The sequence below is a fragment of the Coffea arabica genome, chromosome 3c (assembly GCF_036785885.1).
Source record: "Coffea arabica cultivar ET-39 chromosome 3c, Coffea Arabica ET-39 HiFi, whole genome shotgun sequence".
Taxonomy (NCBI): domain Eukaryota; kingdom Viridiplantae; phylum Streptophyta; class Magnoliopsida; order Gentianales; family Rubiaceae; genus Coffea; species Coffea arabica.
Window position 1 is genome coordinate 39,018,455 of NC_092314.1, and position 27,324 is coordinate 39,045,778.

At 33.9% G+C, this 27,324-nt stretch overlaps 1 protein-coding gene and 1 long non-coding RNA gene across 2 annotated transcripts; one reads left to right on the forward strand and one right to left on the reverse strand.

Annotated features, from left to right (window-relative positions):
* Positions 1-1,055: 1,055 nt before the first annotated feature.
* On the forward strand, positions 1,056-2,190 carry LOC140038137 (uncharacterized). The gene is made up of 2 exons (XR_011841958.1): positions 1,056-1,212; positions 1,872-2,190. It is a non-coding gene; the product is annotated as an uncharacterized lncRNA (long non-coding RNA).
* A 13,464-nt stretch (positions 2,191-15,654) lies between these two features.
* On the reverse strand, positions 15,655-26,119 carry LOC113735917 (disease resistance protein At4g27190-like). Its single transcript, XM_027262883.2, has 2 exons — positions 25,949-26,119; positions 15,655-19,094 (listed from the first exon to the last, which is right to left on the reverse strand). Exon 2 carries the CDS (start codon positions 19,091-19,093, stop codon positions 15,920-15,922), a length of 3,174 nt encoding a protein of 1,057 aa, XP_027118684.1. The 5' UTR covers position 19,094; positions 25,949-26,119; the 3' UTR covers positions 15,655-15,919.
* Positions 26,120-27,324: the final 1,205 nt, after the last annotated feature.

The following is a 27,324-nucleotide window of genomic DNA, read 5'->3' on the forward strand; positions in this document are numbered from 1 at the left end:
TTGCTGTAAGTCCAGTTCTTTGTATAAAAATTAATTAACTCAAATAATAGAAATTATTTTATATCTAATTGATATCACAAAATAGGATTGTGTAGGGGCTATAGATGGGACACATGTTGTTGCAAGTGTACCCCTTGGAATTCAAGGAAGATTTCGAGGTTGAAAGGGTTGCCCAACTCAAAATGTGTTAGCTGCTATTTCTTTCGACTTCAAGTTTTCATACGTGCTTGCTGGTTGGGAAGGATCGGCACATGATTCTCGTGTTCTTGAAGATGCTCTTACAAGACCAAGGGGTCTACAAGTACCGCAAGGTACTTGTCTTAATTTATGTGAGTCGTATAATTATGCAAAACATCGTTAGATTAGGCAAAAGTAACTTTTTTTTTCAATTTTAGACAAGTACTATCTTGTAGATGCTGGATATGACATTTGTAACGGGTTCATTCCTCCTTATTCTGGAGTTCGATATCACCTAAAGGAGTATGATGACAATCCCCCTCAAAATGAAAAAGAGCTTTTCAATCTTCGTCACTTCTCATTGCGAACAACCATCAAACGAGGCTTTAGTGTTTGAAAGAAACGATTTAAGGTGGTGGATAATGATCCTTTTTGGAATTTTAAAACCCAAGTAGATGTGATTCTGGCATGTTGTATCATACATAATCACATTATGGGTATAGCTCCAAATGACATGTTCATGGAAGAGGTCATTCAAGAGGAACAATCTGAAATTCCAAATGTTCTGACTGAACAAGTATCTTACACACAGCCTTATCAAACACAAAGTGAGAGACGAGCAGAAAATAGAAAATGGGCAAGGAAAAGAGACGCAATTGCACATGCTATGTATGTAGATTACAGGCAAAGAAGACAAAGTAGATAATCTAGATGGTGGTTGTAGTTTCTTTTTTAGTTTAGTTTAGTTTTATGATAATGCTGGTTCGTTGGATGCCATGTAAGATTGCCTTTGGCTCTATATGAGTGATTTATCTATGTAGAGCTCTCGGCGTTCTTCCTGCATATATATGAATAAATCTGCTTGATCATTGAAAGATTGCAGAATTTTTACAACCCTGATTGTGATTATTTTCATTTTTCGCTTTGGATGAATGACTTGAAGCTCTTAGAAACTCTTACAGTGTTGACAAGAAGCTCTTAGAAACACAGGATCATCAAACTGCAGCAGACATAACAGTTTCAATTCAGTTTGAGGTTGGTGATTTTTGGCATATATGTTTTTCACAATTATTTTTGACTTTTATTTACTTATTTGTAACATTTGGATAGCCAGTTCAACTGATGTTTGGGGTATTCTCTTTTGCCTTTTGAATGTGTGCCTTGATGCGGTTGGTCTGGAAATAGGCTTCTAATACTTCTTGTGATTTTGTATTGTAGTAAAAAGCTAAGACTATTGAGAATTTTGTTACAATCTGGTTTCCACTTGCTAGTCATCAGATTATAAGAGCAGTTGCTAATGAACAATCTCCCTTCTCTCTACTTTAAGGATGTTCTTGTTCTTTTTTCACTCTAATTTCAAAGGTAAATATTATATGGTTTTGTCCAAGCTAGCATGCTGTGATTCGACTTGAAACCACTGCAAGATAGAATAGTATACTCTGACTACTCTATGGATTGAATTTATCTACTGCAGTTGCTTTAAACATGGATAGATAGACAGGGGGATTTGCTTTTGCAAGATAGGAGGTTTAACACTACCACCTTGATTGTCCATTGAGAACTAACTTATGTTCTCCAGGGTCATGATTTTCATTCTTGTTGCAATTGTTAATGTTTGTGCAAATAGTTGGCTATAATTGTTATAAGTTTGTTTTATTGGTGATGACTATTGAAATTGATTAATTTTTTTGAAGATGGGCAAGAAGGGAGAGAAACAGTTTAGGTGGTCAAGACCTATGGAGCGTTTGATGCTTGAGATTCTTGCCGATGAGATGAAACTTAGGAATAGGCCTAACAATAGCTTTAAATCAAGTTCATTTACACGTGTGATAGATGCCATGAAAGATAAGTTTGGGGTTATGTGCTCGGTAGAACATGTGAAAAATCGTCTAAGAACAGTGCGATCATCTTGGTCCATCATAGTAAAAATTCGTGAAAAAAATTGGATTTGGCTGGGATGATACTTTGAAGATGATAACGGCCAGTCCTAGTGTGTATCATGCCTATATCCAGGTAATTTAATGGAGTTAGGAATGTCAAATGAGGACTTCTTGTTCTTTTGAATTTTTCCACTAAACCTGGATTTGTTATATTGTTGATTGAAATTTCTGGTTTATGATTACGCAGAAAAATCCAGGTCATGACAAGTATATTTATAATAAAATCGAGTTGTATGATGAAATGGCTGTTGTGGTTGAGAAAGATCTGGCTATCGGGTCTTTTGCAAAATCATTTGTCGATGTGAATTTGGAAACTCCATTTGTTCCTAAGACAAGTGTAGAACAAAAGGATGTGACTAGTGCAAGATCCTCAGAAGTGAGTGCAACATCATCGGGAACCAAACAACTTCGTAAAAGAAATCGCAGCAATGAAGACATTGAAAAGATGTCTCAACAACTTGGAGAAGTGGCAGCTACTTTGAACAAAATTAGTGCAAACAAGCTTGATATCAACCAACTACATGAAGAGATTATGAAGATAGAAGGCTACAGCGAAGAATTTCTGGACTTAGTATTCGAGCATTTGGTGCAAAATGAGAAGCTAGGAAAAGCATTTATGGCGAAGAGTCAAAGACTTTGTTTGATTTCTCTCAAGAGGTTCAAGAAAGATTGGGGCGTCGAATAAAGTACTTTGAAGTTGTAGATTCTGCTTCGATAGCATGAGAGGAGTTTTAGTTGTTTTTAGCGAAGTTTTGTATATTCTGTAGCAAGCATGCTTATTCCATGGTACATGGGTTTAGTATGCAATCTGAAGTGCATGTAACTGAATTTTGTTTTCTTTAGGAAGAAGTTATTGGACAATTTTTGCTTATGGCCTTTAACAGATATGGTGTGGCATTATGAGGTCCAATCTAAGATCTGCAATAGTCGCATGCATTGCTGTTTTGGGAGGGGGTTGCATCTTAACAGGCTCTGGCACAGGTTTACATGGAAAATCCTCTATCCGTTAGACTCTTGGCTAGTTCTAGGCTGGGAGATATATGGCCATAAGCCAGCCATGGAAACATGAGAACCTTGGGCTGAGAAGTAATAGCAACTGGTTTAGGAGGGGTGGGCTATGAATTTTCTTACCGAGTTTGCTGTTATCTGTCAAATACTCATATGCTCCATTGGTCGGCAGCAAGAATTAACAAATTATGAATAAATCCAAGATTCCATTAATAATTTCATTTAAGAATTCATGGTATAATATGAATAGATATTTTATAAAAATGATAATATGATTATAATGGATAGAAACTAAAATTAGCTTGTAATGAAATGAATGTTTTGATAGTAAAAAAATATTTGCACCATATCAACAAATATATCAGAAAATATCTTCATTGACAAACCAAACACCGGAAAATTATGAAAAAAGGAATTTGGAAAATATTTTCACTTAATAACCAAACATTGGAAAATTATGGGGAAGGAAGTGATTTTCCAAGAAAATGACTTCGATGGAAAATATTTTCCTAGGGAAAATATTTTCAGTCCAACCAAACGGACCCTAAAACAGCAAATTTCTCAAAACTACAAATAGAAATTCCACTCATAAAAGATTTGGAAAAGCATCTAGATATGCCTACATAGTAGAGTCATGAGGCATATTTTCAGTGATATAGTTGATAAAGTGCGGAAAAGGTTAGTTGGATGGAAGAGAAAATTTTGTCACTTACTTAAATCAATACTGATAGCCATTCCCTTGTATGCCATGAAAACAACCATATTCAAGAATGCAATAATTGAAGAAATAAAGAATTATGTGAGGGATTTTCTTTAGCCGGATGTGAAGAAATAAAGAATTATTCGCGAAATTACAATTACTTTATCTTATTTTTAAAAATATATTTTGGAATTCTAAATTATAATTTTTATTTGTTCTTTAGATCTTTAGTATCCATCCTTCAGGTTTGTTCCTTGATATCTGTGTAGTTTGATGATGTGACTTCTATTATTACTATATATTTTAATTAAATTATGATGAAATTGTATGGATTTGTATTTTTTTAAAATTATTTTTGTTATTTCAGTCTACAGTAACACTCTAAAAATAATTCCAAAAATGCACATAATCTCAAATGTATCTAAAAAATAAATAGAATCAAATACCTAAACAATTTTTACCCTCTTTCTTCTTTTATCTACTACCACCCACCACACACCACTACCACCACTATCATCCATTGTCACTATCCATCACTGACACCATCCCCTCCTTATTCCTTTCTCCAACCTGTCATTCTTTCGCCGCTTTCTCCCTCTTTCTCCTCCCTTTTCCCCTCTCTTTTTTATTCCTTCCCTCCCTCCATTTTCTAGGACGCTCCATCCCATCTCTTCTCCTTTTCGGAGCGACCAGGAGTTCCTCGTAGGAGGTTGCGACCAGATCTGAATCTGGTTGCTACTGGAGGTCATGACCAGAGGGTTCTCTGGCTACGACCCTCTGGTAGCAAACAGAAAGGTGAAGGGAGGCGTGGGGGAGGGAGGAGGGGAGGGAAGGAGAAGAAAGGAGACGGAAGAAGGAAGAAAGGGGAGAAAGGGAGAGGGAGGAAAGAGAAGGAGGAAGGGGATGGTGACATATCCCAAAAATTTTAAATTCTAAAAATGTCTCAAAATATATTCTAAAAAACATCATCAAAAACATTTCTAACAATATCTAACCATTTATAGTAAAATTTTTTCACATATATATACTATTACAGTAAAATTTTAAAAAATACCCCAAAAAATCCAAATCACATGGAGTTGATGTTTTATCCCAAAAAAAAACTCCAAATTTTGTTGCAAATCTGGCGTATGTGGAACTAGATTTAATATGCATGAAGAGTTCAGAGATCAACTTGAGCAAAACCTTTCTAATAGGCCAAAATTGAGAAAAGGAAAGATTGTAGTTACCGAAATGATATCCATACCCATTTTAGTGGTTTCTATATTATTTGCAAGGAGTAAAGACAAGTGCTGCGGCTCACCCGAGAAGCAACATCTTTCTATTCACTTCGTGTATCAACACTACCATTATGATGTTTAATTGCGTCAAGGAAGCATTGTTAAGTTGTATTGATTTTGGTTCTTAAGAGTCACTTAAGTTGGTAGGGCTATTAATTAGATAATCGTACTCAAACTCTCTGCCCTTTTATAGTTTTATCCTTGTAAGATTTAAAATCTCTCTTAAATCGAAATTATTATATTGATCTTGGACTAAAGTGGAAAATCAAATTCACTAAGGTAGAATACATTAACTATCGCAGCGACTACGCCTTTTAAGTTAGGTTACATTAACCATTCTTAGGAATTGATTGACACGAACTTATGAGATAGATTGCTGACTTCTGTTGTAGTTCTAAACCACCTCTCTTAGATCAGTAGCAACCACCAATGTTAATGGTAGCAGAAAAAGAAAAGTTGCAATTGAGACTTCGGGCTTTCAGCTCATAAGCACAATAAGAAAGCGTGATTTTTTAATTAGGCATAACATAAATAATACACACAATTAGAACAATAAACAAGTTCAACATTTTAACGGGAATAAGAACCACTTTAAACTGCAAAAAATGGAGCTAGACCACGCTCACTTTTATTTAGTGCCGATAAAATTATTAGTTATGGACCCAAATTGATAAACAAGTATATACTTACAAGAAAAATTACAAAAAAATTAATATAAGAGGCAAAGGGAAATTTTCTTCTACTATTTGCATGGAGGCTTTGGCAACTTCTGAGACCTAAAAACTAAAAAACCGAGGCAATTGACTATTTAAAAAGCCTTATGCTACTGACTTCTACATCCGTCCTTAAACTCAATCACGGCTCTAGTTGATTTCAATAGGAAAATGATAAGGAAGGAGTGTCTAAAAAAAAAAAACTTGAAGCACTTCTTACACTTTATCTAATGCAAATGAAGGGAAGGAGTGTCTAAAACTTTTTGAAAAGTACTAATATTACGTTATCTTCAACACTAAAGGGATTTAATCCCATGCAACCAACCAAAATAGACATAATAACACTTACATAGACTAACCAATAACAACATGACATTGAGACCATCGCTTAATTAATAATATTAAATATAAAAGGTTTGGTTTAACTTCATGTACAGCCTCCCTTAAACCAAACTCCTCAGATCTCGATATGTCCAACATCTTTTCTGTCTTCAATGCCTTTGTAAAAATATTTGTTACTTGCTCTTCAATTCTGCAATAATCAATGTCAAATCTCCTTTTCTCAAACCAACACACATATAAATTGATACTTGATATCTATGTGCTTGCTAGCCCATGATGATCTGGATTTTTGGACAACTCAATCACTGGCTTATTGTTATAATAAGTTTTTGTAGGATCACTATGCTTGTGTTGTATAACACCAAGCATGTGATGCAACCATAATGTTTGAGTATTATTGTTAGCTGCTGCAATATATTCTGCCTCTACGGTAGATAATGCAATCATATGCTTGTGCTACTTGAAATTCCAAGAAAACACCCTAGAACAAATAAAAATGCATAACCCCTTGCTTAGTACCAGAACAACTAAATATACATGATTAATTCATGGATTGCTGAGGAGGTTTTGCTCTTGTGGTTAAAGTTGAGATTTCAAAATTTAGAGATTTTGGGTTTAAATCATCCTTTCTCTCCTCGTTTCTTAAATCTCACTATTGGCACGAAGAATCCCTGTACATACAGCGGAAGCAATTCTAACACATATAAAAAATATGCGAGAAGAGGAGAAGAACAAACACTCAATAATTTATTTAACTCAAGCCTTTCGCTCACGACAACTCACAAATCTTAACTATGAGATTTTTTCTCAAATTTAATCTCTAGACTCAACTCAACTCTCCACATCACTTCTCTTCACCTAATAACCTACTAGACTAGTAGTATTTATAGCTTCTAAAACTTCCTAAAACAAATATAATTGTAAACCAAAACTTATTTGGAAATTGACTTGAGATTTCCTAATCTAATATGGAAACTAAACAAATAAGATACCAAAAGGAATTAGAAAACTAAATACTACAATAGCTTGGTTTAATTTCCTTCATTGCCTCCCTTAAACCAAGCTCTTGATGTTGTTATCTCCAATTCCATCTCTAGCTTGAATCTCCATGAAAAATTCAGTTGCTGTATAGATGATATGGAATTCCAACTTGTAATTGATCTCTAATTTCATTTTTACGCGCAATGGTGGACGAAACTTGTACTTCTCAAACAATGTCTTCTCTTGATTGCTCTTGTAAAGAAATTCAAATATATCCACCAATTCTTTATTAGATACTCCACAATTCAATTCATCCATATCGCCAATAAAGTCTCCAAAGATCAGAAAATCATAATTTTTACCAATAAGGTTTTCAACATCACCATATTTTTCCTTTAGTTTTTCAGCACTAACAATTGCATCAACTTTTACAGTATCACAACCTTCAATTAAATTGTCCACCTCACAATTGATTTCAACAGATCTCATCACCTTTTCTATTCAAAAGATTCATCAACCTCAATAAAGTCAACAATTTCTCTATCATCATGATTTTCAATTACATCTTTAATTTGATCAATGATTTCACTTTCTTTCTCAACCACTTGAGAAATTTCTTCTTCAATAACAATTTCTTCATTTTCATGTGTATCCACAATTGTTACAATTTCTTCTTTCTTTGCCTCGTCAAAAACTTCTTTTTCTTCTTTCTCGTCACAAATTTCTTCTTTCACCATGACCATAGGAATTTGTTAAAAATTTCCAAGCCTCCTTCGCTGTCTTTACATGTATGAATTTTTTGGCTACATGTAACTGGACTTGGGTATGGAGATAGTATAATGCCTTATAGTTCAACTGTTTATTCCTCTCTAATTGTTCAACTGCATCCCTTGATAATTCTGTGCCTTCTATAGGTTCCATGAACCCCTTTTGGATAATCTTCAAAACTAATATTTTTGAAAAAATTCTTTATCATCGACCTCCAAATCTCAAAATCGTTTTTACCATTAAAGATAAATACACCACAACGTGGTAAATAATGCGGATCCATATTTGAATTTCACAAACAAGCCCCAGGATCAAAGCCTAGAGTTTTGATACCATTTGTTAGCACGAAGAATCCTTGTGCACACAGTGGAAGCAATTCTAACACATATAAAAAATATGTGGGAAGAGTAGGAGAACAAACACTTAATTTACTTAACTCAAACAAATATTAAGCCGTAGCCTTTCACTCATGACAACTCACAAATCTCAACCATGAGATTTTCTCTCAAGTCTAATCTCTAGACTCAACTCAAGTCTCCACACCACTTCTCTTCACCTAATAACCTACTAGACTAGTAGTATTTATAGGTTCTAAAACTTCCTAAAATAAATATAATTGTATACCAAAACTTATTTGGAAATTGACTTGAGATTTCCTAATCTAATATGGAAACTAAACAAATAAGATACCAAAAAGAATTAGGAAACTAAATACTAAAATAGCTTGGTTTAATTTCCTTCACTCACCCCTCTCTATTTAAAAAAAAATATATATAAATTCACAAATCAATTTGAACAAACACTTTGTCTGTGACTAAAGTGAGAAAAGGTAAAATTACTCGGTGACCAAGATTAAATTCACTCTCTCTAGCAAACTAAATTCTTCTCTTAAGTCGAACACTGCTACCACTAATGTTCTCTTGCGGTATGCTGCTTTTTGATATCCTGAGACAACGATTTTAATTGGATCCACTACTTGTGTCATCACCATGCAATAATCATGTTTTCATTTCATGCTTGTTCCAATTTGCATTTTCAACTACCTCTGGAATAGAATATAGTTAACAACGACTTTTCATGATTCCTCATTCTTCTTGATTCTATTTTATTTCCTCCAAAGCTGCTTTTCTTTTCTTTTTTTAATTTCTCCAAAGCTGCTATAGCACCTGCTTTAACAATTTTTATTTTGTGGATAATTGTTCATCTTTTTTCGGCAAAGGTTTAACTTCTTTTTTCTGAATAAAATATCCTTTTGTGCTGCTAAAGTGAATAAGTGTAAGATTCGTTTCACGTTCTATATACATATTTAAGCATGTGGCTCCTATCATACCAAAATTATAAAATTTGTCGATTGATATCTTAAACTTTTTTACAATGAAAATCAGTCAAGATCACCACTATAAATTCAGCCAAAATGTATTCCACAGCACACCACAGTTTTCTCCAAAGATCACAAACAGCAAATATGTCAAAGACATCAGCCACATTCATTCTCTTCATGGTTCTATTCACCTTTGCAACTTGTAAGTTTTTTCTTTTTCAAAATTAAAATAATCAAGTAAAGTATAGGTCGATTGCTAAAATCTTTTTTCATTTTATTTCTTTCTTTTTTCTCCTCATCTTCGAACAAATTAAGCCAATTTGATTGTCAAATTTTTCTTTTTTTGGGGATATGTTGCTATACGCAGCTAATTTGTCCATGGCAACAATGGAAACAACAGAAGCGGAAACGCTGAAGACAACAATCTCCAGAAAACTGATGCAACAAATCCAGTGCAGTCAAATTGCTTGTGGTTTGGACATAGACTGCAAAAATTACGGCTGTTATGGGTACAAATGTTTGGGGTATTGGTATAGAAGCTGCACTTGGGTAAGGGCAAACGAGGACAGTATCCATGCTGGGGAGTGATAAAAATTGTTCTAGCTAGTACTTTTGTACGTTGTTTCTTCGATAACACCTTTGTGCTTCCTCATGGTCATGAAGGTGAAAAACGTTTAATGTTTTTAAGTTAATTTTGAATGGGTTTGAAGTTCTATAAATAAATAAATAAATAAATATATATATTAGGGATGTAATCGAGCCAAGTCAAGCTCGAATATTACTATACTCGAGCTCGACTCGACTCATATATACCTAGGCTCGAGTTCGACCGAGTACAAAAAATCGATACTCAAAACTTGACTCGAGGAACTCGCTTTAAGCTCGAGACTCGACCTTTAGTCAAGCCTTATCAAGTCAAGTCTAATCAAGCTTTTTGACTCGACTCGAATGTAAATTCTGTAAAACATATACCCATAATGGTCATTTTATAATTATAATACATATATATTATTTAAATTATAAATATATTATTTAAATACCCCGGCTCGACGAGTAGTTCGACAAGTTTTGAGCCTCAAAATATTGACTCGAAACTCGACTCGAATGACAATCGAGTAGCTCGAAACTCGGTTCAAACTCGGTCAACTCGAGTTCAACCCAAGCCGTTGACCGAACTACTCGCGAGCTACTCGATTACGATTCGGCTTGCGTACATCCCTAATATATATTGCATTGGAATTTTTTTCCCACTGAATTAATAAAAGGAGTGGCCATCAATTACAACGATTACCATCACACTCCGAATCCCACACTATGGGACATTTAATTTTTTTTTTATAATCCTTATGTGTACATTTTAAAAACCAAAAGGGGCTATATGGTAAAGCATTATATTGTATGAGGGTTATATGGTAAAATATAAAATCATACGGGGTTAATGTGTCATATATATTATGTTTATATATTTTGATCATTTCAACAATTTTAATTTTTAAATAAGGGTAATTTCAATATTTTAATAGGTTCCATTACGAATGCTTATTTCCGTCACCTTGATGCTTTGATCTAAATCATTATGTATCACTTTCGAAACTATACGGGAATTATGTACAAAAATGTTAAACCATAGGGGGGTAAAGTATAATTTGCCCCAAGTATTTTGACACGTGATAGAGTGTGCGCAATATTCCTATTTTTTTTTCACTTACCACATTACTAAATAATATTATTAGTCAAATTCTTTTGCCACAAGATTCAATGAATATAATCGCTATTAAGATCACTTCTATTCTTCTTAGTTTTCTTAACAAGACGTAACATATTTAGTAAAGCGACTAATTTGTGATCAATCAAATTATTTCCTTTTTCTTATTTCAATCAACTAATTAACATATTACTTTTTTTTTATAACATTGTTTTCTCCAAAATAAAGTTTATAAATTCTAGCATGAGATTTATATACTCAAAACACAAAGCCTAAATCTTATTTTCTTCTCTTACGATACAAGGTGAGATTGAGGGTGAGAGCAAGAAAACATTTCCGATAGGGGCTTGACAAGGAGAGGGAGAAGGAAGGCCGATCATCGCGGTAATTTGTCAAGCAAGAACTCGATCTTGTCGGCTTTATACGTTATTAGTCAGTTAAGCATCTTTCTTGATCAAATCTAGTGGTATTAGTGGTAGCAGCAGCCGATCTGAAAATCATAGATATATTAATTCATGGGATGATCTTTCTTATGTCATGTAGTAAATTAAAGTTTGACCTGCATGAGTTTTCACTTTTAGCAAACTACTGATTACTTTAAGAACGTACTGGTCATTGAATGTAGTGTTTACTTGGAGGCTCAAGAATGCATGAATAATATAAAGTTGCGAACATGATTCCATTGTCCTATGTGGCTCTGTACATGCATTAAGAATGGAGCCAAATCTGTTACTGCAATCTTTTTGATTTAAATCCTTTAATACAAATTAATAAGAACCTTAAATTAGTATACCTTTCTTTAAGCATGCTTTGCTAGATCGTAATTATGCTAGAAGAACTTGTGAGTTATTAACGGTTAGTTTATCAAATCTCATAATTCCAATCATGGATGGCCGTTGTTCAAATACAAGTTCATAGAACTATCATGCTTTTTATTTCACATCCGCCACAATTTAAACAGGCCAAACTATCGTTTTATCATGGTTGATTAATAGAATATTAAAGACTAAGAATGCTAATATTTGTTTTCGTGGCTTGAACACTGACCATCAGTTTCAGTACCTCGCAAATGCTTTATAATACCACTTTGATTAATATAGACCAATAGTCTTGATTTATAATGTGATCCATATCAGTTTTTCTTTCTTTCTTATTCAACGAATTCTAAAGCATCGAGTTAGACTAATATAGATCTGACTAGTTACATGATCAAGTTATAAGAATATAACTAGGGACTATCTCGGTTTCTTGCATATTAGTATGCTTAGGAAGAATTCAAGAATCAAAAACACCTTGCTATGACTTTCATTAATGATGTCACCGGTTACATGTACTTTTGAGAAAAGTAATATGATCATTTTGATCATTAAAAGTAATTATTGTTAATTAGCAGCCTAGTTTTATAATGAGTAAATCTTATATATACTGACGAAGTATACACGATCACGGTTGGATATACGATATATATGCAAAATTGGAGTTTCAAATTTGAATTCAGATTATGTGTCATGCATCTAATGGTGAAAGTATATACACTGTCAGTATATAGAAGATTAATCATTTTATAATTATCATGTATTATTCAGAAATGTCTCATTTAGTTTTAAGGCTAATTTTAAAACCTTTAATGTACCAAAGTTACTACTAATTCACAACAATAATTGCATTTGTATCAAGGTCATTTTATGATCGTTATGGCCTGCAAATGGTAACTTAATAACGGTGGCATCCTAGTTGGTTAAGCTAATTAAAAGACTTCTTTAAATGCATGACCTTTCTAAAATAATAAACACTCAGCTAATTTTACTAAACTTTCCTTAATGATTGACTTTCCAAGAATATGGACCTTTGTAAATTAGGGTTCTATCCAAAGTTAGAAAGACTTGCCAAAATAGTAGCCTTCTAAGAAGGGAAACTTTCTAAATGGGAAGCTTACGTGAAAGGGAAATGTTAAATATAGAAATTTTACATGTTTAGGAATGTTAAGTATCCTATGGTTACACACCTCTAGGGATGATTTAAAAAATAAATGTTGAATGATCAATGCAGTAAAGTAATAGATTTATATGTCATTTCTCTATGGTTAGAAGGCAAGGATCAAGAACCCTAGTAGGACTTCCTATCAAGTTAATTGAGGTGAGTGGGATTCACTCTGTATTTTCATAAATACGCTTTTATAATGTTTAATGAAGTGTTACTTTCCATATGAAAATGGAACTTGTATGATTATATTTGTCGCACCTAAATGTTTCTTACTATGAAAGTTATATGTATATCGCATGTTAAATGTAAATGTTTATTCAATGTAGCATGAATTGTTTGAGTGAACGTGAATGCTGATGTAATGGCTCTAAATGTCACGGCATAATCTATAGGGGTTATTGTCTTAGAAATATCAATATAAAGTAAAGTAAAATGCAATATTGGTCAAAGTGTACTCCGAATGTTCATTTGACTTCCCGTTCTAGTGAAGTTAATCACTAGACTGAGTACTCAGCGTTGTTAAAGGTGTGTAACTGTTAAGAGTCGATAAATGTTTAATGAATATTTATATGTTATACAAATGTGCAAAGAATGATTTATCTTAGTGTAATTTGTGTGCTTATGTATACACTTATTTCCAAATGTATGAATATATATATATATATATATATATATATATGGGAAAATCGTTCAAAACACCCCTCACATTTAATAAAATAACTTTTTTAATCCCTTACTTTTAAAAATGTAATTTTACGTCTCTTATAAATTCACTTTGATCAACTTTGGTCCCTACCTAGATTTCTGACTAGTTTTTAGTCAGAATCCATCATGTGCCTTACACGTGATTATGTTTTAGAGGTAAAATTGTCAAATCAAAATTTACATAATCTGATCCACAGTTCCTCACATTTCACAAAATGAATTTTTTTGTCCCTTACATTTCACAAAATGAATTTTTCATCCCTCACATTTCATAAAATGAATTTTTTATCCCTGATTGACCGTGCGCATGAATAGTTTTTTTAAATCCATGTATATATCTATTTGATTTCACCTGAATAGTACGAATAGCATATAATATATCTTTATTTGATTTCACCTAAACAAGTTAATTATAATTGTACACATGCTATTCAATAGATATATACATGGGTTTAAAACTAACAATTTTATTTTAAACCCATGTATATATCTATTTGATTTCACGATGTGAATTTGTTCAATATTTGTGGTCTTTTCTCTTTTGGTAGCAATTCATTTATTGAGTTGTATAATAAAATCATCTAATTAATGGGTCCTAACTCGAATTCTATAGTCTTTTTTTTTTCAAACAATAACTTTTATTCTATAGTCTTTTTTTTTAGTCATGCTAATGAATTGCAGTTTAAATCTAAAATTTCTACTCGTCTCCTTTAAGACTAACAGTTGAATTACTTGCCTTATGATTGTCTTAAAATTTGAAAGTGCCAATTACATACTTTTTTTGTCATACTTTTCGTTTGATTATTTTTTGTCCAAATTTAATTTCATATAAACACTCGACAATGTCCAAATTATTTGATTTCGTCTAAATAGGCTAATTGTAGTTACACATATGTTATTTGTATTACTTAGGTGAAATCAAATAAATACAAACGTGGATTTAAAAAAATTATTTATACATATGATCAATGAGGGATGAAAAAATTCATTTTGTAAAATGTGAGGGATGAAAAAAATTCATTTTGTAAAATATGAGGAATAAAAGAGTTTATTTTGTGAAATGTGAGGGACGAAAAAATTCATTTTGTAAAATATGAGGGACTCTGGATTGAATTGTGTAAAATTGATTTGACAATTTTACCCTTAAAAAATGATCACATGCAAGACACGTGATGGATTCCGACAAAAATTAGTCGAAAACCTAGGTGGGGACCAAATTTGATCAATGTGAATTTGTGAGGGATATAAAATTATACTTTTAAAAGTGAGGGACGAAAAAAATCATTTTACAAAATGTAAGGGACGTTTTGAATGATTTTCCCTCTATATATATATATATATGTGTATGTATGTATGTATGTATGTAACATACTTGATCTAGCAAGAGTGTTATGTTTTACTCACCGAGTATAGTGATGCTTATCCCAAGACTTTAATATTTTTATACAGAGGATGAGTATGTTTATGCGTTTGTTGGGGCTGATGGTGATTGGAATTGGTAGAGTCAGATTACTATTAGAAAATTCGAATCGCATTTGAATAGATAGTCTTTAGATTATTTATGTTAATAATAAGCATGTATGATTCAATAGACAAGTTGTTTACTATTTCATTTTCTTTTGTTGTGGTGTTAGAATTAAGGTTCGCACTAGACTATTTACTACTTCTGCAATGAAGATGGGGAATTGGGGCTTACCAATATGGCAAAAGCAATTGTATGAGAATATCCATAATAAGGACCGCTTCTCATAGTTTTCAATAATTAGAACTTGTTTGCATGTGCATGATTAAATCGCAATTAACCATTCAAAATATTTGTCTACCAATTCTCTCAAAACAATTACTTGAAGTCTCTTACACTTAACCTTCAATTAGATGCACAACGGTATGTGCAGAAAATATTTTATTCGTAGTACGCTGAATAAAATTTACAGGGAAGTTCTACACGTTGTTAATTATGACAAACTTCATTTTATCATGGAAGTCATGATAATATGTAGAAGCGAAGGAGATGGCAAAATCTCTACTTCATTCTTACAAAATGCTTATGAATCATACCAAAAACTAAATATAACATGAAGTAAGAAACTCAAGATTGGTGTCTAAGGTTGTTTATCACATCCTTTGAGCTTGCGAGATGTAAAATTGACTGATCACTTGGAGATCATAAATTCTAGCTGAAGAACTTATGCATCTATCAGTTTTAGGACACGATTACTGAGATTAACATACGAAATATGAGAAAGAAAAAGAGGAAATCATTTCATATTTCCACTGAGGACATCCGAATGGAAAATCAAGGACTATACCTCCTTGATGAGCTTCCTTGGGAGATTGAATCTTCATGGCGCATCCGGTGTTGCTCGAATCGGTCAGACATGCTTAGCATGTCAGGAGGCTGATGACTTCTATCCTCCCTTGGTGTATAATAAACAGAAGGTACTTCTTTCCAGATGAAATAACACCTCTTCTTTAGCTGCCCTTTAACTTCATCAGGTAACTGCAACTGACCCCACCAGGGTTCTTGGCATTCAATGTTTCTTAAATGCTGTGCATTGTACATCCCTCTCGACCAAGTATTTAGCTTGGAGCAATCAATGATCTCTATTTTCTGTAAGGAACGCCAATCTAGTGAGTCATTCTTACATATGCTTTCCAGAAGTGGAAGATTCACGAGCTCCAGAATCTCCAATTTTGGCAGGAAGCCAGTAAGGTTGAGCAATTCTCCATTGGGCGGCAGTATCTCCATGGTTTCTATCACCTCTTCAATCCCCAAACAATCTTGAATCTTCAGATGCTTGAGATTCTCCAAATTTTTAACCATTCCAAGTGAAATAAGCTTCTTCAACTTGCTACACTCAAGAACTATTATGCTTGTCAATTTGGAGAAGCTTTGGGTACCGACAGAACCATCCACTATGCAGCACAAACTCTTGAGGTTAACCAGATGTAGCTTCTCAAGGAATGGAAATACAATCCTAGCAGCATCAGAGCCACAGCTGATGATGGAGCTGATCTGATCACAGCCTTCTACTACACAAACTGCCAACGACCTCATACAGTCAATTCCAATGTCTGATAAACTTTTAGTGTCTTGGTTGCCAATCAATTCAAAAGCACTGGACCTTCTGAGAACCTTTCGAATTGCTTCACAACAGACATTTTCACCTGCAGAAAATCTCAGGTGCCGTTCAGCTGGTCCTCTAGAACTATGTAACCCCTTGTTATGGTTTTCTCCATTTGAGCCAACTATGATTCTGAATGCTCTGAAACTGTTATCTTGCCGATATCTCCTTGTATTTTTCCAGGAGCGACTTTCATCTATGAAAGTAGTGAGGAATTCTACTTTTGGGAAGTAGATGAAAAGTGTAGTCAGACTTTCTAAGTTTGTGATCTCTTCGACAACACTTGTGACAACGTCATTCCAGCTTTGTTCTCTAGGATCGACAATGATGGTCAATTCTTCAAGATGATAAAGTAGGCCAATCACATTATGGGGAATAATCTGTCGTGGCTGATTATCTTCATTATTATGATCGTAAACAAAGGAAACTCTCAGGCACCTCAGGCTTACTAACTGTGCAACTACAGTTGGCAAGCTCTGCAGGCCTGTGTTACGGATATCAAGAATCTCGAGATTGGTAAGTTTTCCAAGATGTTCGGATAGTGAAACCAAACCCCAGCACTCATTGAGATACAAGGATTTCAGTTTAACTAACTTGATGATAGATGGTGGTAGTGATTGTATTTTGGTGTGATGGAGATCAAGAACTCTGAGCTGCGTCATAGAATCAAAGAAAAATTCATGAATTGTCTCCAGCTCTTTATTTTTCTGGAGCAATAGTGTTGTAGTTGTTGGACACTCAGGGCATTCAGCCAAAGACCTGAGTTGGTTGCACATTAGCGAGATCCTTTTTGCGCCTATCCATTGTTCCCTTTCTGGAGGACTAGTCAATTCTTCTTGTCCTCTCACTAGTAGGCTGCTGCCTCCTTCTTGTGGGTAGGTAAATGTCAGTGCAATCTTTCTAAAAGGAGTGGGCATGGTGAGAAAATTTGACCTGGAACACCACTCAAATAGACATGCTTCTGTAAGTGCTTGCAGGATTCTGTGTCCTCTGTCTCGTGATACACTTAATTCTTGGACATTAGTTTCTGCTCCAGCTAGCTCAATGGCAGAAATAAATTGCTCGGATATCCAACATTCGGTTAAATAATCCTTGTCAATTTGATAATCTGGTGGAAATAATGCCCCGTAAAGTAAACACTTCCTGAAATCATCCCCAGGTAGATTGTTGTAAGAGAACTCAAAAGCCTTGAAGAGTTCCTCAAATTGATCACCAAAGTTCTTCGGAGATTGCAACTCCCTCAATGTATCATACCAAACGGACTCCGGCTGATCTTTTAATCTTATGGCAATAGCTTTGATTGCAAGTGGGAGACCACCTAGTTGTTTGAGTATTTGCTCTTTTGTTCCTTGGATGTGCGGATGATCTGCATAATCACCTGCCGTTTTCTGAAACAGTTCCTCTGCATCACCATCAGACAACTTGCTCACTTTGAATACTCTATGAATATCCATTGCAGCACAGTCAGGTTTGTCACGGGATGCAACAATTACCTTTCCCTTGTGCTTGTGAAGAATTCCCACATCTTCGAGATTGATATCTCCAGGACATTGATCGAGAAGCAATAAATAGTCAAGTTCCTCCAGGGCCTTGGATATTTTTCTTCCAACATGTTCTGTCGTGTCCTTGGGTTGAACATCTAGCTTTAACCATGCCGAAATATCTGATTGAATGTTGTTGACAGTACCTTCTTTCTGAACATTCACCCATATAATGGGATTGAACATACCCAATTGGTATGTTTTGTCGTTCAGGTGCTTTAAGATACGGGTTTTTCCTACTCCTGCCATTCCCCATATGCCAATCCTCTTCACCTCTTTATCATCCAGCCACTTCAGCAGCTCTTCTACCGTCTCAGTAATTGATATAGGGATATGATCTTCATCTCCAGCAAGCTTTATTTCCCCTGCATCGAATTTCTTCTCCCTCAATGCATTCTGCAAGTCAATGCTGGCTTTTAACTCTTTCAGTTCATCCGTTTTCTCCATTAGATCTTCACTGAGCTTCATAAGCTTATAGAATGGCCACATCCCGCAAAGGCACTTATGGACATGAAGATATTTGTTTTTCAGTTCTTGGACTTCTCTTTCCTTCTCCTTTACCAGCTCAAGCCAAGTATTGGCTGTTTCGGTTGGCTCCATATTAATACTGTTCCTCGCAATTGCATCCTCCAAATCTGATTTGGTAGCATGAACCAATCTCTCTTCGTTTTCGAGTTTATCCAAGTTCTGCTTAATCTTCTTCACTTTATCGTATTTGTCTTTCAAACACGTGCTTGCACCTTTAATGGCTTGAAAACCAGGCGCTATTACGCCTCCAGCAATGTTTGGTAAGCAGGATGGCATCCTGAAAAATCAATTGTTAAAGAGAGAATTCAATTTTGAGTTAGGCATGTATAAACTTTAAGTCGAAATAGCACATAATGGATGTCAGAAATTTCTAATGTGCTTAGATTTTGAGAAAGCGAGAGTATTGATTATAAACCAAAATCAAAGACACTATACATGTGATCGGTTAAATTACCAATTCAGTCAGATGTTTTGGAATAGATTGATCATGGTTCTAGTCTTTTTGTCTATTCTTTTAAAAGAAATTTAGTAATAGCACGTCAATTTTTGTTGAATGACTCCATGTTGTGGGACTTCTATGAGTTTAGTGGAGCCCGAACACTGGCATGCTTGACCTTGAGCTCAAGTTCGAATTAATGTACTCAAGCTTGAGCTCTCACTTGACAAACACTCATTATGGCTACTCGAGGTTGATTCAACAAAACTATGAGATGCTCAACCTCGCTTGAGATAGCATATGGATCTTGGATTGAGCTCAAACTCGATATAAACTTGAGTTCAAGCTCGATTTTGAGCCGTTGCTTGAGTAACACATTTTGTTTATTATTAATAAAAAGACAAAACCCCAAACTATTTCACATATAATTTGGTAGGACTTGCAATATACCCTTGGACCTAAGATATATGAGTAATTCATAAGTGTAAAAAGATAAAGAAAAAGAATGTGTAAACTCAAGGAGCTTCTCGAGCAGAATACTTTTGAATTTGAAATCAGCTCATTTATATATTCGGGCGACTCGAGCTTGACTTTGATCAAACTCGAGCCAAATTTTTGACTAAGCTATTTGTGAGCTGCCATCCCGAGTAGGGTTTTGAACAAAGAATGGTAGGTCTTAGGTGTGGTTGGTGTGGTCATTGTACTTTTTTAACAATTTGATATACGCTCAAATAACTTCGTTATATTTCATATCATGAAATACAACAAAGTTATGTAAGTGTACACTAAATCATGAGAAAAGTACAATAATTGTACCAATTGTGCCTATAACTAACCGTATCTATGCCAATCCTGAACTTCCATTTACCTTTGTAATTTGTAAGGGATAATTTTAGAAACTCCCTTGAGAATTTTGACAGTTGCTCTGACCTCTCCTGAGGATTGGAAAATTTCATTGACCTTCTTTACTTTTCAATTTTTGGTAACAAATAAGACCAAGTCAGAAAAAGTACCATTAAAAAAGTATTTCGATGAGTGAGGTAATAATTTTATTTCACAAATGCCCTTTTGCTTCCTTCCTTTAGTTTTATTCCACTAGTAATTTGGACAACATTTTTCTAATCCATAGGCATAACAAATTATTAGGCTATATAAGCTGTTCAAACTTGATAATTGAGTTCGAATTCCCCTTTAGTAAGTTGGTCAATCTTATATGACCTCAGTCCCACAATCCTATAGTTTCGACAAAAAAAAAAAAAAAAAAGAAGACGTCAGTCTCGCTTTCCTTCATAATATTTTTTTAAAAAAAATTGGATTTCATGTGTTCCATTGTGAGACCCAAATATACTGTAATTTGGTATCTGAACCTTCTGATTTTTCATTCTATCTTTGTTATGTAAAAAAAATTGGATTTCATGTGATCCATTGTGAGACCAAAATATGCTGTAATTTGGTATCTGAACCTTCTGATTTTTCATTCTATCTTTGTTATGTCTTTTTCTTCTTTCACTCCCTTCATCTTTTGTTTTTTTCCTTTCACCTTCGACAAAAGAAACGCGACCGTTATTTAGAGTGTAATAAAAGAAAAAAAATTGCCAACATATTCACTTGACAGTCATTTTGTTTCATGACATTATAATTGTCATTAAGTTCCAAATCTTAGAACTCTCTAAATCTCACAATGTTTATGATTAAAAAAATCTTGAAATCTTTAGTTGAGCTGTGGGACAAAAAGGTTCAAATTCCAAGTTCAACAGAATTATCAAGTTTGAACAACTTATGTGGCCTAATAATTTGTTGCAACCATGGAATTAAAAGCATTTTGTCTATATTAATTGTGCACATGTACTCTGAAACTTAACAAAATTCTCGCTTGTTTAGTTTGTTTCTTTTAATTATTGCAAAGATTTTTTTTTTCTAAAAAAGTTCGGAATAAACCCTAAACGTTAGGGTAGAGTAGTAATTTCACACCAAATGACGTAAGCAATGGACCCCATAATTCTGACATGGAAGATTAATGCAACCATTGAAACCTCAAGAGAGGTTTCTGAAGTTATCCCAATTTGTAAACAAAAGCGTAACATTTGCATCATTCCACACATTTTTGTGCTGATGTTTATTTTCACCACAATAATGATGTACATTCACCTCTTGATGGAAATTAAGCAAAATATATGCCCCCTTTACGAGTTTTGAAATCTCCACAACCCTAACAGAAAATTTTGGACATCTTTAAGAAGGGCGTCATTCGAACCTTCTGTTTGCACCTTTCGTTTCCGAAATGTTGCAAAACTTAGCAACAAATTTTAATATGGTCGAAGTTGATGAGAAATGTCTTACATTTTACACGGATAGACTTGGGAGCTAACAGATCGACAAGGCTATCATGCACTTAGGTGTCAAAATAGGTGATTTAGACGGGTTTAGGTTCGGTAAAATGAATAATGGGTATAAGTGAGTCAATCCATTTATACCCATTTAATAGATGGGTATAAACGGGTAAGTCAAAAAATGAATTGGGTAACCGAATTACCCATTCATAACCCATTTATTTTAACTTTTTGTAAACTCATTTAAATTCATTTTTGCAAACTAAGTTATCAATTTATACCACTCTTTGCACCCATCATTAGTTTTAAATATTTACTTATAATGTTCAATAAACCTAATTATTAATTTTTTTCCTATCCTACTCTATGTCGCAAAATTACATACTATTTAATAATTGAATAATAAGAATATAAAATTTTAAATTAAGTACTATAAAATGAAATGATAAAATAAAACCAACAAATAATAATAATAATGAAACAAAAGTAGTTAACATCATAACAAAATGAAAAATCTGAAAAAAAAAATGGGCGGGGGAAGAGAGGGATTTGGGGGAAACAATTCTAAATGGATTAATTGGGTTTGATGGGTATTAAATGGATATTATTGGGTAACCTATTTATACCATATGCAAAAACTTAAAATACCTATACCTATCTATTCATGGACGGGTACGAGCAAATTTAATTAAATGGATTGATTTGCCACCTATAACTTATAAGATCAAAACGGGTGACTGGGGAGGGGTAGGGTTGCATACAACTTCTGGTAAGGTTTAATAAGAGTACTAAAGTTGGTGAGTGATGGACAAAGAAGGAATGTGCTTCAGGTGATTATATTTCGGTATCTCCAGTAGATCGGACACTGTGTTCAAATTGAATAGGTCTGAAATTGAACCACAACTTACCTTGTAAAATTTCAGTAATGTTGTTTAAGTTAAAATTTAAGCCACAAAATTTTATACACTTCAGAGATCCGCAACAACTGAGGAAAATATCCAATTATGTTGTTTGTCTAACTACTTACAGTTATTGTAATTGCGTGTAATTAATTTGGACACAATAGCTTGTGAATTAGAATTCATTACTATAATCTTAGTTGTAGTTTCGATGATTATGGAGTGTTTGAAAACTCCATTAAATACTTAAATTTAATGAATTAAATTTTATTAAAAGGTTAATTATGCTAACTTTCTCTCTAGTTTTTGGAAAATTATGGAACCGCCTCAATTGATTTCAAAATAACAAGGCAAATTATGGAACCACCTCAATTGATTTCAAAATAACAAGGACCTCCCATTTTTTTGCTAGATAACTCCCCATACTCTTATCAAAGGAGGGAAATTAACTACTTTTGTCATAAATTCACTTTAGTGTCTCCAAAATGCTCTTTGAATGATATAAGTAATTAATTAAAAAAATTAAGAAAAGAGGATGGAGCTAGTATTTCTTTTATTCAAAACGTTATAAATATTACTATTCTTAAACTAATAAAACAGTAGATATTACTATTCTTAAACTTATAGAACCAAAATAATATTATAAATATATTAAACAATAGAGAAAAAACCTATAAAAATATCTCTTATAGTGTTCTTAAACTTTAAATCAAAATTGATGAGTTTATACTACATATTTAGGACCTATTTGACAAAATATGGAAAGAAAGATTGTAATTAAAATTTCAAAGAAAAATTCATGAGAGCATTTATAATTGTCAATATTAGCCAAAGATTAAAACTAAGTACTACAAAAGTTTTGATTATAAAATAAAAGTTAATAGAAATTAATGGAAAGGTTGAAAAAGTATAAAGCAAAAAAAAAAAAAGCATTAAAACCAAAATGATTGAAAATTTGTTTTTTTTAAAATTTCCATTTTCTCCCAATTTTGACGAACCAAACTCCCTTTTGGACCAGGTTTGACTGAGTAAATTGCTCTTCGATTTACCTTGTTGACTTGAATTGAATTGGATCCAGTTTCCAGTTCAACCCACTAAACCAACCGGTCCAATTTGAGTTTAAAAATAATGGTTTAAGCAGGTGATTGAGACTCCCATAGTTACCAAAATTTCTAAAATTGCTAAAAGTAGTGCATATACAGGCACTTGCAAGCACCTGTGCAATCTTTGTGGATTAATGTAAAAGTTTATTTACCTTTTTTTTTTTACTTGCACGAGCCAAATCTTTTGCTAGTACAAAAGGTATTCAGATATCGATTTCATAGGAAAGGGAAATTAATTATCTAAATTGGTTTACACATTATTTACACCTTATTTATACACGCTGACTTACTTGCATCATTAATACATTTTCCAATCATCTTTTTATCTCACGTATATCGTATCAAAAAAGTGTTACAGTATTTTTTTTTAAAAAATTATCTCAAATAATCTCCTATCCAAACACACTCTTTATTATTTAGACACTAAAAAAATAACGAGACAAATTTTATGGAGTCTGGCTTGTTGATCCATTATGACAGTGATGACAAGATTGTCTGACCCAATCCTAAGAAATGTTTTCAAACTCTTTTGAAGCAGGGGTAATGCACGACCCCCTCTTGCTTCCAACGTGGTACTGGCACACCATCATGTGCATCTTTATTTAGTAAGTGAACTTGTGGATCCACAAAAAGATAAGAATCTGATGTTGTATTTAAGATCATGAATGAAATGGATGAAAATTTTTAGGGCAAATTACATTTTATCCCCTATAATTTTTGCAAAAATCACATAACCCCCCTTGACTGTAAAAGCTATACATAAACCTCCTTTAATTTGGGTTGAAGTGTCAAACAAACGGAAAGCACTCATCGTAATTATTCGTGACTTAAACACACTTGTACCATTGGTAGCAGTAAGAAACATTTTCATATTACCCCTGACCACTTTAACGGACCCAATAAAACCTAGATCTGTGCTCCTTATCTCTTTCAATGACAGCAGTGGATATGGCTCTGTAGATGGTAACAGTGGTGGTTATGGGGCTGGAAGCGGAGGCAGCAATGATGGCAATGGATATGGTTCTGTAGGTGGTAATGCTGGTGGGTCGGGTAGAGGTGGTGGTAGTGGGTCTGGATCGGGTGGAGGTGGTGGTCCAGATGGCGGCGGTAATGGTGGTGGATGGAATGATGGTAGCTATGGTCCTGGTGCAAGCAGCAGGCAAGGGAGTCGGGGCAGTAGCTATGGCTATGGCAAGGGCTGGCGCAGGGGCCCTGGCTCAGGATATGGCAGCAGTAGTACTGGTCATGGCAGCGAAGGTAACAACGGAGAAGGGCAGTATGGAATCAATGGCGGGGGCCTAGACAGGGACAAGCAGCAGCTCCTATGCAGCATGAAACCATGACTAGAGCTCTTCTTTCAAAATACTTTTTCGTGATATTCTTTCACAGATACTCACTCTTTCACAGCTACTTTCACAACAAAGACTAGAGCAAAGGAAAATCTGACTTCATCTGCTTCCTTTTTGTATTTATATTAGGGTAATTTGGACATTTCGCCTATGAATCGTCACGATGGGTGCTTTCCGTATGTTTGACATTTCAACCCAAATCACAAAGGATTTATGTATAACTTTTAGAATCATGAGGAGGTTATGTGGTTTTTGCGAAAATCACAGGGACTAAAATGTAATTTGCCCAAATTTTTATTGCTATCTTTAGTAAGTGACATGAGTTTCGAGACAGACCTAAAAGGAACTGCATGACATATTCAATGAGATGGAAGGAATAACAAGTATTAAAGACGATGTGGGATCCATAATAATGTTAAAAATATCTATTGTTGCTAGTTGTACCAATATAAAATTTGAAATCCCTGAGTTTGACATTATGTAATGCAATTTTGTAACGAATCAAAAAAGAAAAGTATGAAGGATGGTTTCGTTTACTAATGTTGTGAAAAGTTATTCACCAAAAAAAAAAAGTTGTATGGAATCAAGTTGATTTAATTGGCTACCAATCGTTGAACTAACTCGGAACTGAAAGCTATATTTGCAAATTTGGTCAACAACGAGGGAACTTAACAGACCAGCATACAATGGACTCAGAAGATCTTAATTTTGTGTCTTGATCAAAGTAGTCAAAACGATTATGTATGAGCCTAAAATGCTGGACGATCATCCATACCTACCATATAAAAACCTGTTAGCTAAGCAGCAATAATCAAGAAGACAAAATGACGCACATAAACCGCTTTGAATTAGAAGACTTAGAAGCAATAGGGACTGGAAATTTGTGGCTTTACTCGTTGACTAAGGGATTTGCATAAAGCAGTTGTAACAAAAGAAAACCCTGCAGCGTACATATCACAAAAAGCAGAAGAAAACAAAACTGTATAGCATAGAGATTTGAAAGATTGAACGTACCTTAATTGCTTAGTGTAGAAAAAGTTGTATGGAGATGGCTCAGCTTGTTTGCTTGGCTCTTGATTGATTTCTTCTTAGAAAGGATTGTTGGCGAAGACAGACTATAAGATGCATCCTGGGAGATCGAGAGAATACAAGAGGGAAAGAGAGGTTGAATCAGTAAAAGTCTTGTTAAACAATTACGTCAACTCTTCAAGATATGATCAAGATTTGGAGTGTTGCTCTGAGTATTAACCTGAGTTATTTAGCATCAATCATTGTTATTTATTATTCTCGTACGTATGTTTATTTTAAGGAAAAGTTGCTTTCAGAAGACTTGCATGTAACTTACCCAATAAAAGAAGAAATTGATTGCATGTTTTATTGGGTGTTTTCTTCTGTAGAGAATCCAAAACTCATTTGGAACTTCTTAAGAGGGCGGGGCCTTTCGATTTTGAACTTCTTAAGAGGGCAAGGACAACATTTATCTATTTATGATGAAAATAAACGGAGCACAAAGATCAATGGAAGATACAAGTCGACTCTTATATGGTGAAAGCAAATTTATGCTTGCATTTTGAAGTTGCTCGTGTCGAGTATTTTGGTCCTACAAAGGTTCAAATACCACGGAACTTTTTCTTTTTCTTTTCTTTTTTTCAAGATCCGGTATTTAATGCAGAAGAATGTGAAATTTCACGAACCGGCATTTTTTTTTTATCCTTATGTGTACGTACATTTATACACATATATATATATATATATATATATATATAAGTGTGTCTATATATATATATACATATATATTTGTGTAACTTTATTATGGGTTTGTGTCCTTGACTAGCATCTCTCGTTGTTGTGATCTAATAACCGGCTTTTTGTTGTTTCTCGGTACGAAGCCGCCGAGTTTGAAACTAGAACAGAGATGGAAATGGGCCTTACAAGTTCCATTTCGCACAAGTTAATGTAAATTAATAATTTACTCTCAATCTACACTAAATTGCCCTCAACTTACGCTAAATATTAATAATCAACTTACACCAAAGTATATCTGATTTACACCAAATAATAACAAATTACATCAGTAAATTGCACTTGATTGATTTATATTAAACTAGATCTGATTCACACCGAAATCCTACTAATTTACACAAGAAGTTAACTTGTGTGAAATTGTATGAAACACAAATTGTAACACCCCAAATCCACCAGAGATAAGTCAATCAAGTGACAATGAAGTGGGAAAGATAAGAAAAATGTGCAAATAAAATCCAATTGGGTGGTAAGTGCACAACACTTGTGGGACTCCACCAATAGCAGCGGGATTATGGACCAAGTTGAAATCAAATCAGTCACAAATCGATTGGTGTAATTTTTATCATATTTAATATAAGCTTGTA

Coding starts and splice junctions, on each gene's coding strand:
- LOC113735917 (XM_027262883.2), bottom strand. CDS start 19,093: ATGCCATCCTGCTTACCAAACATTGCTGGAGGCGTAATAGCGCCTGGT.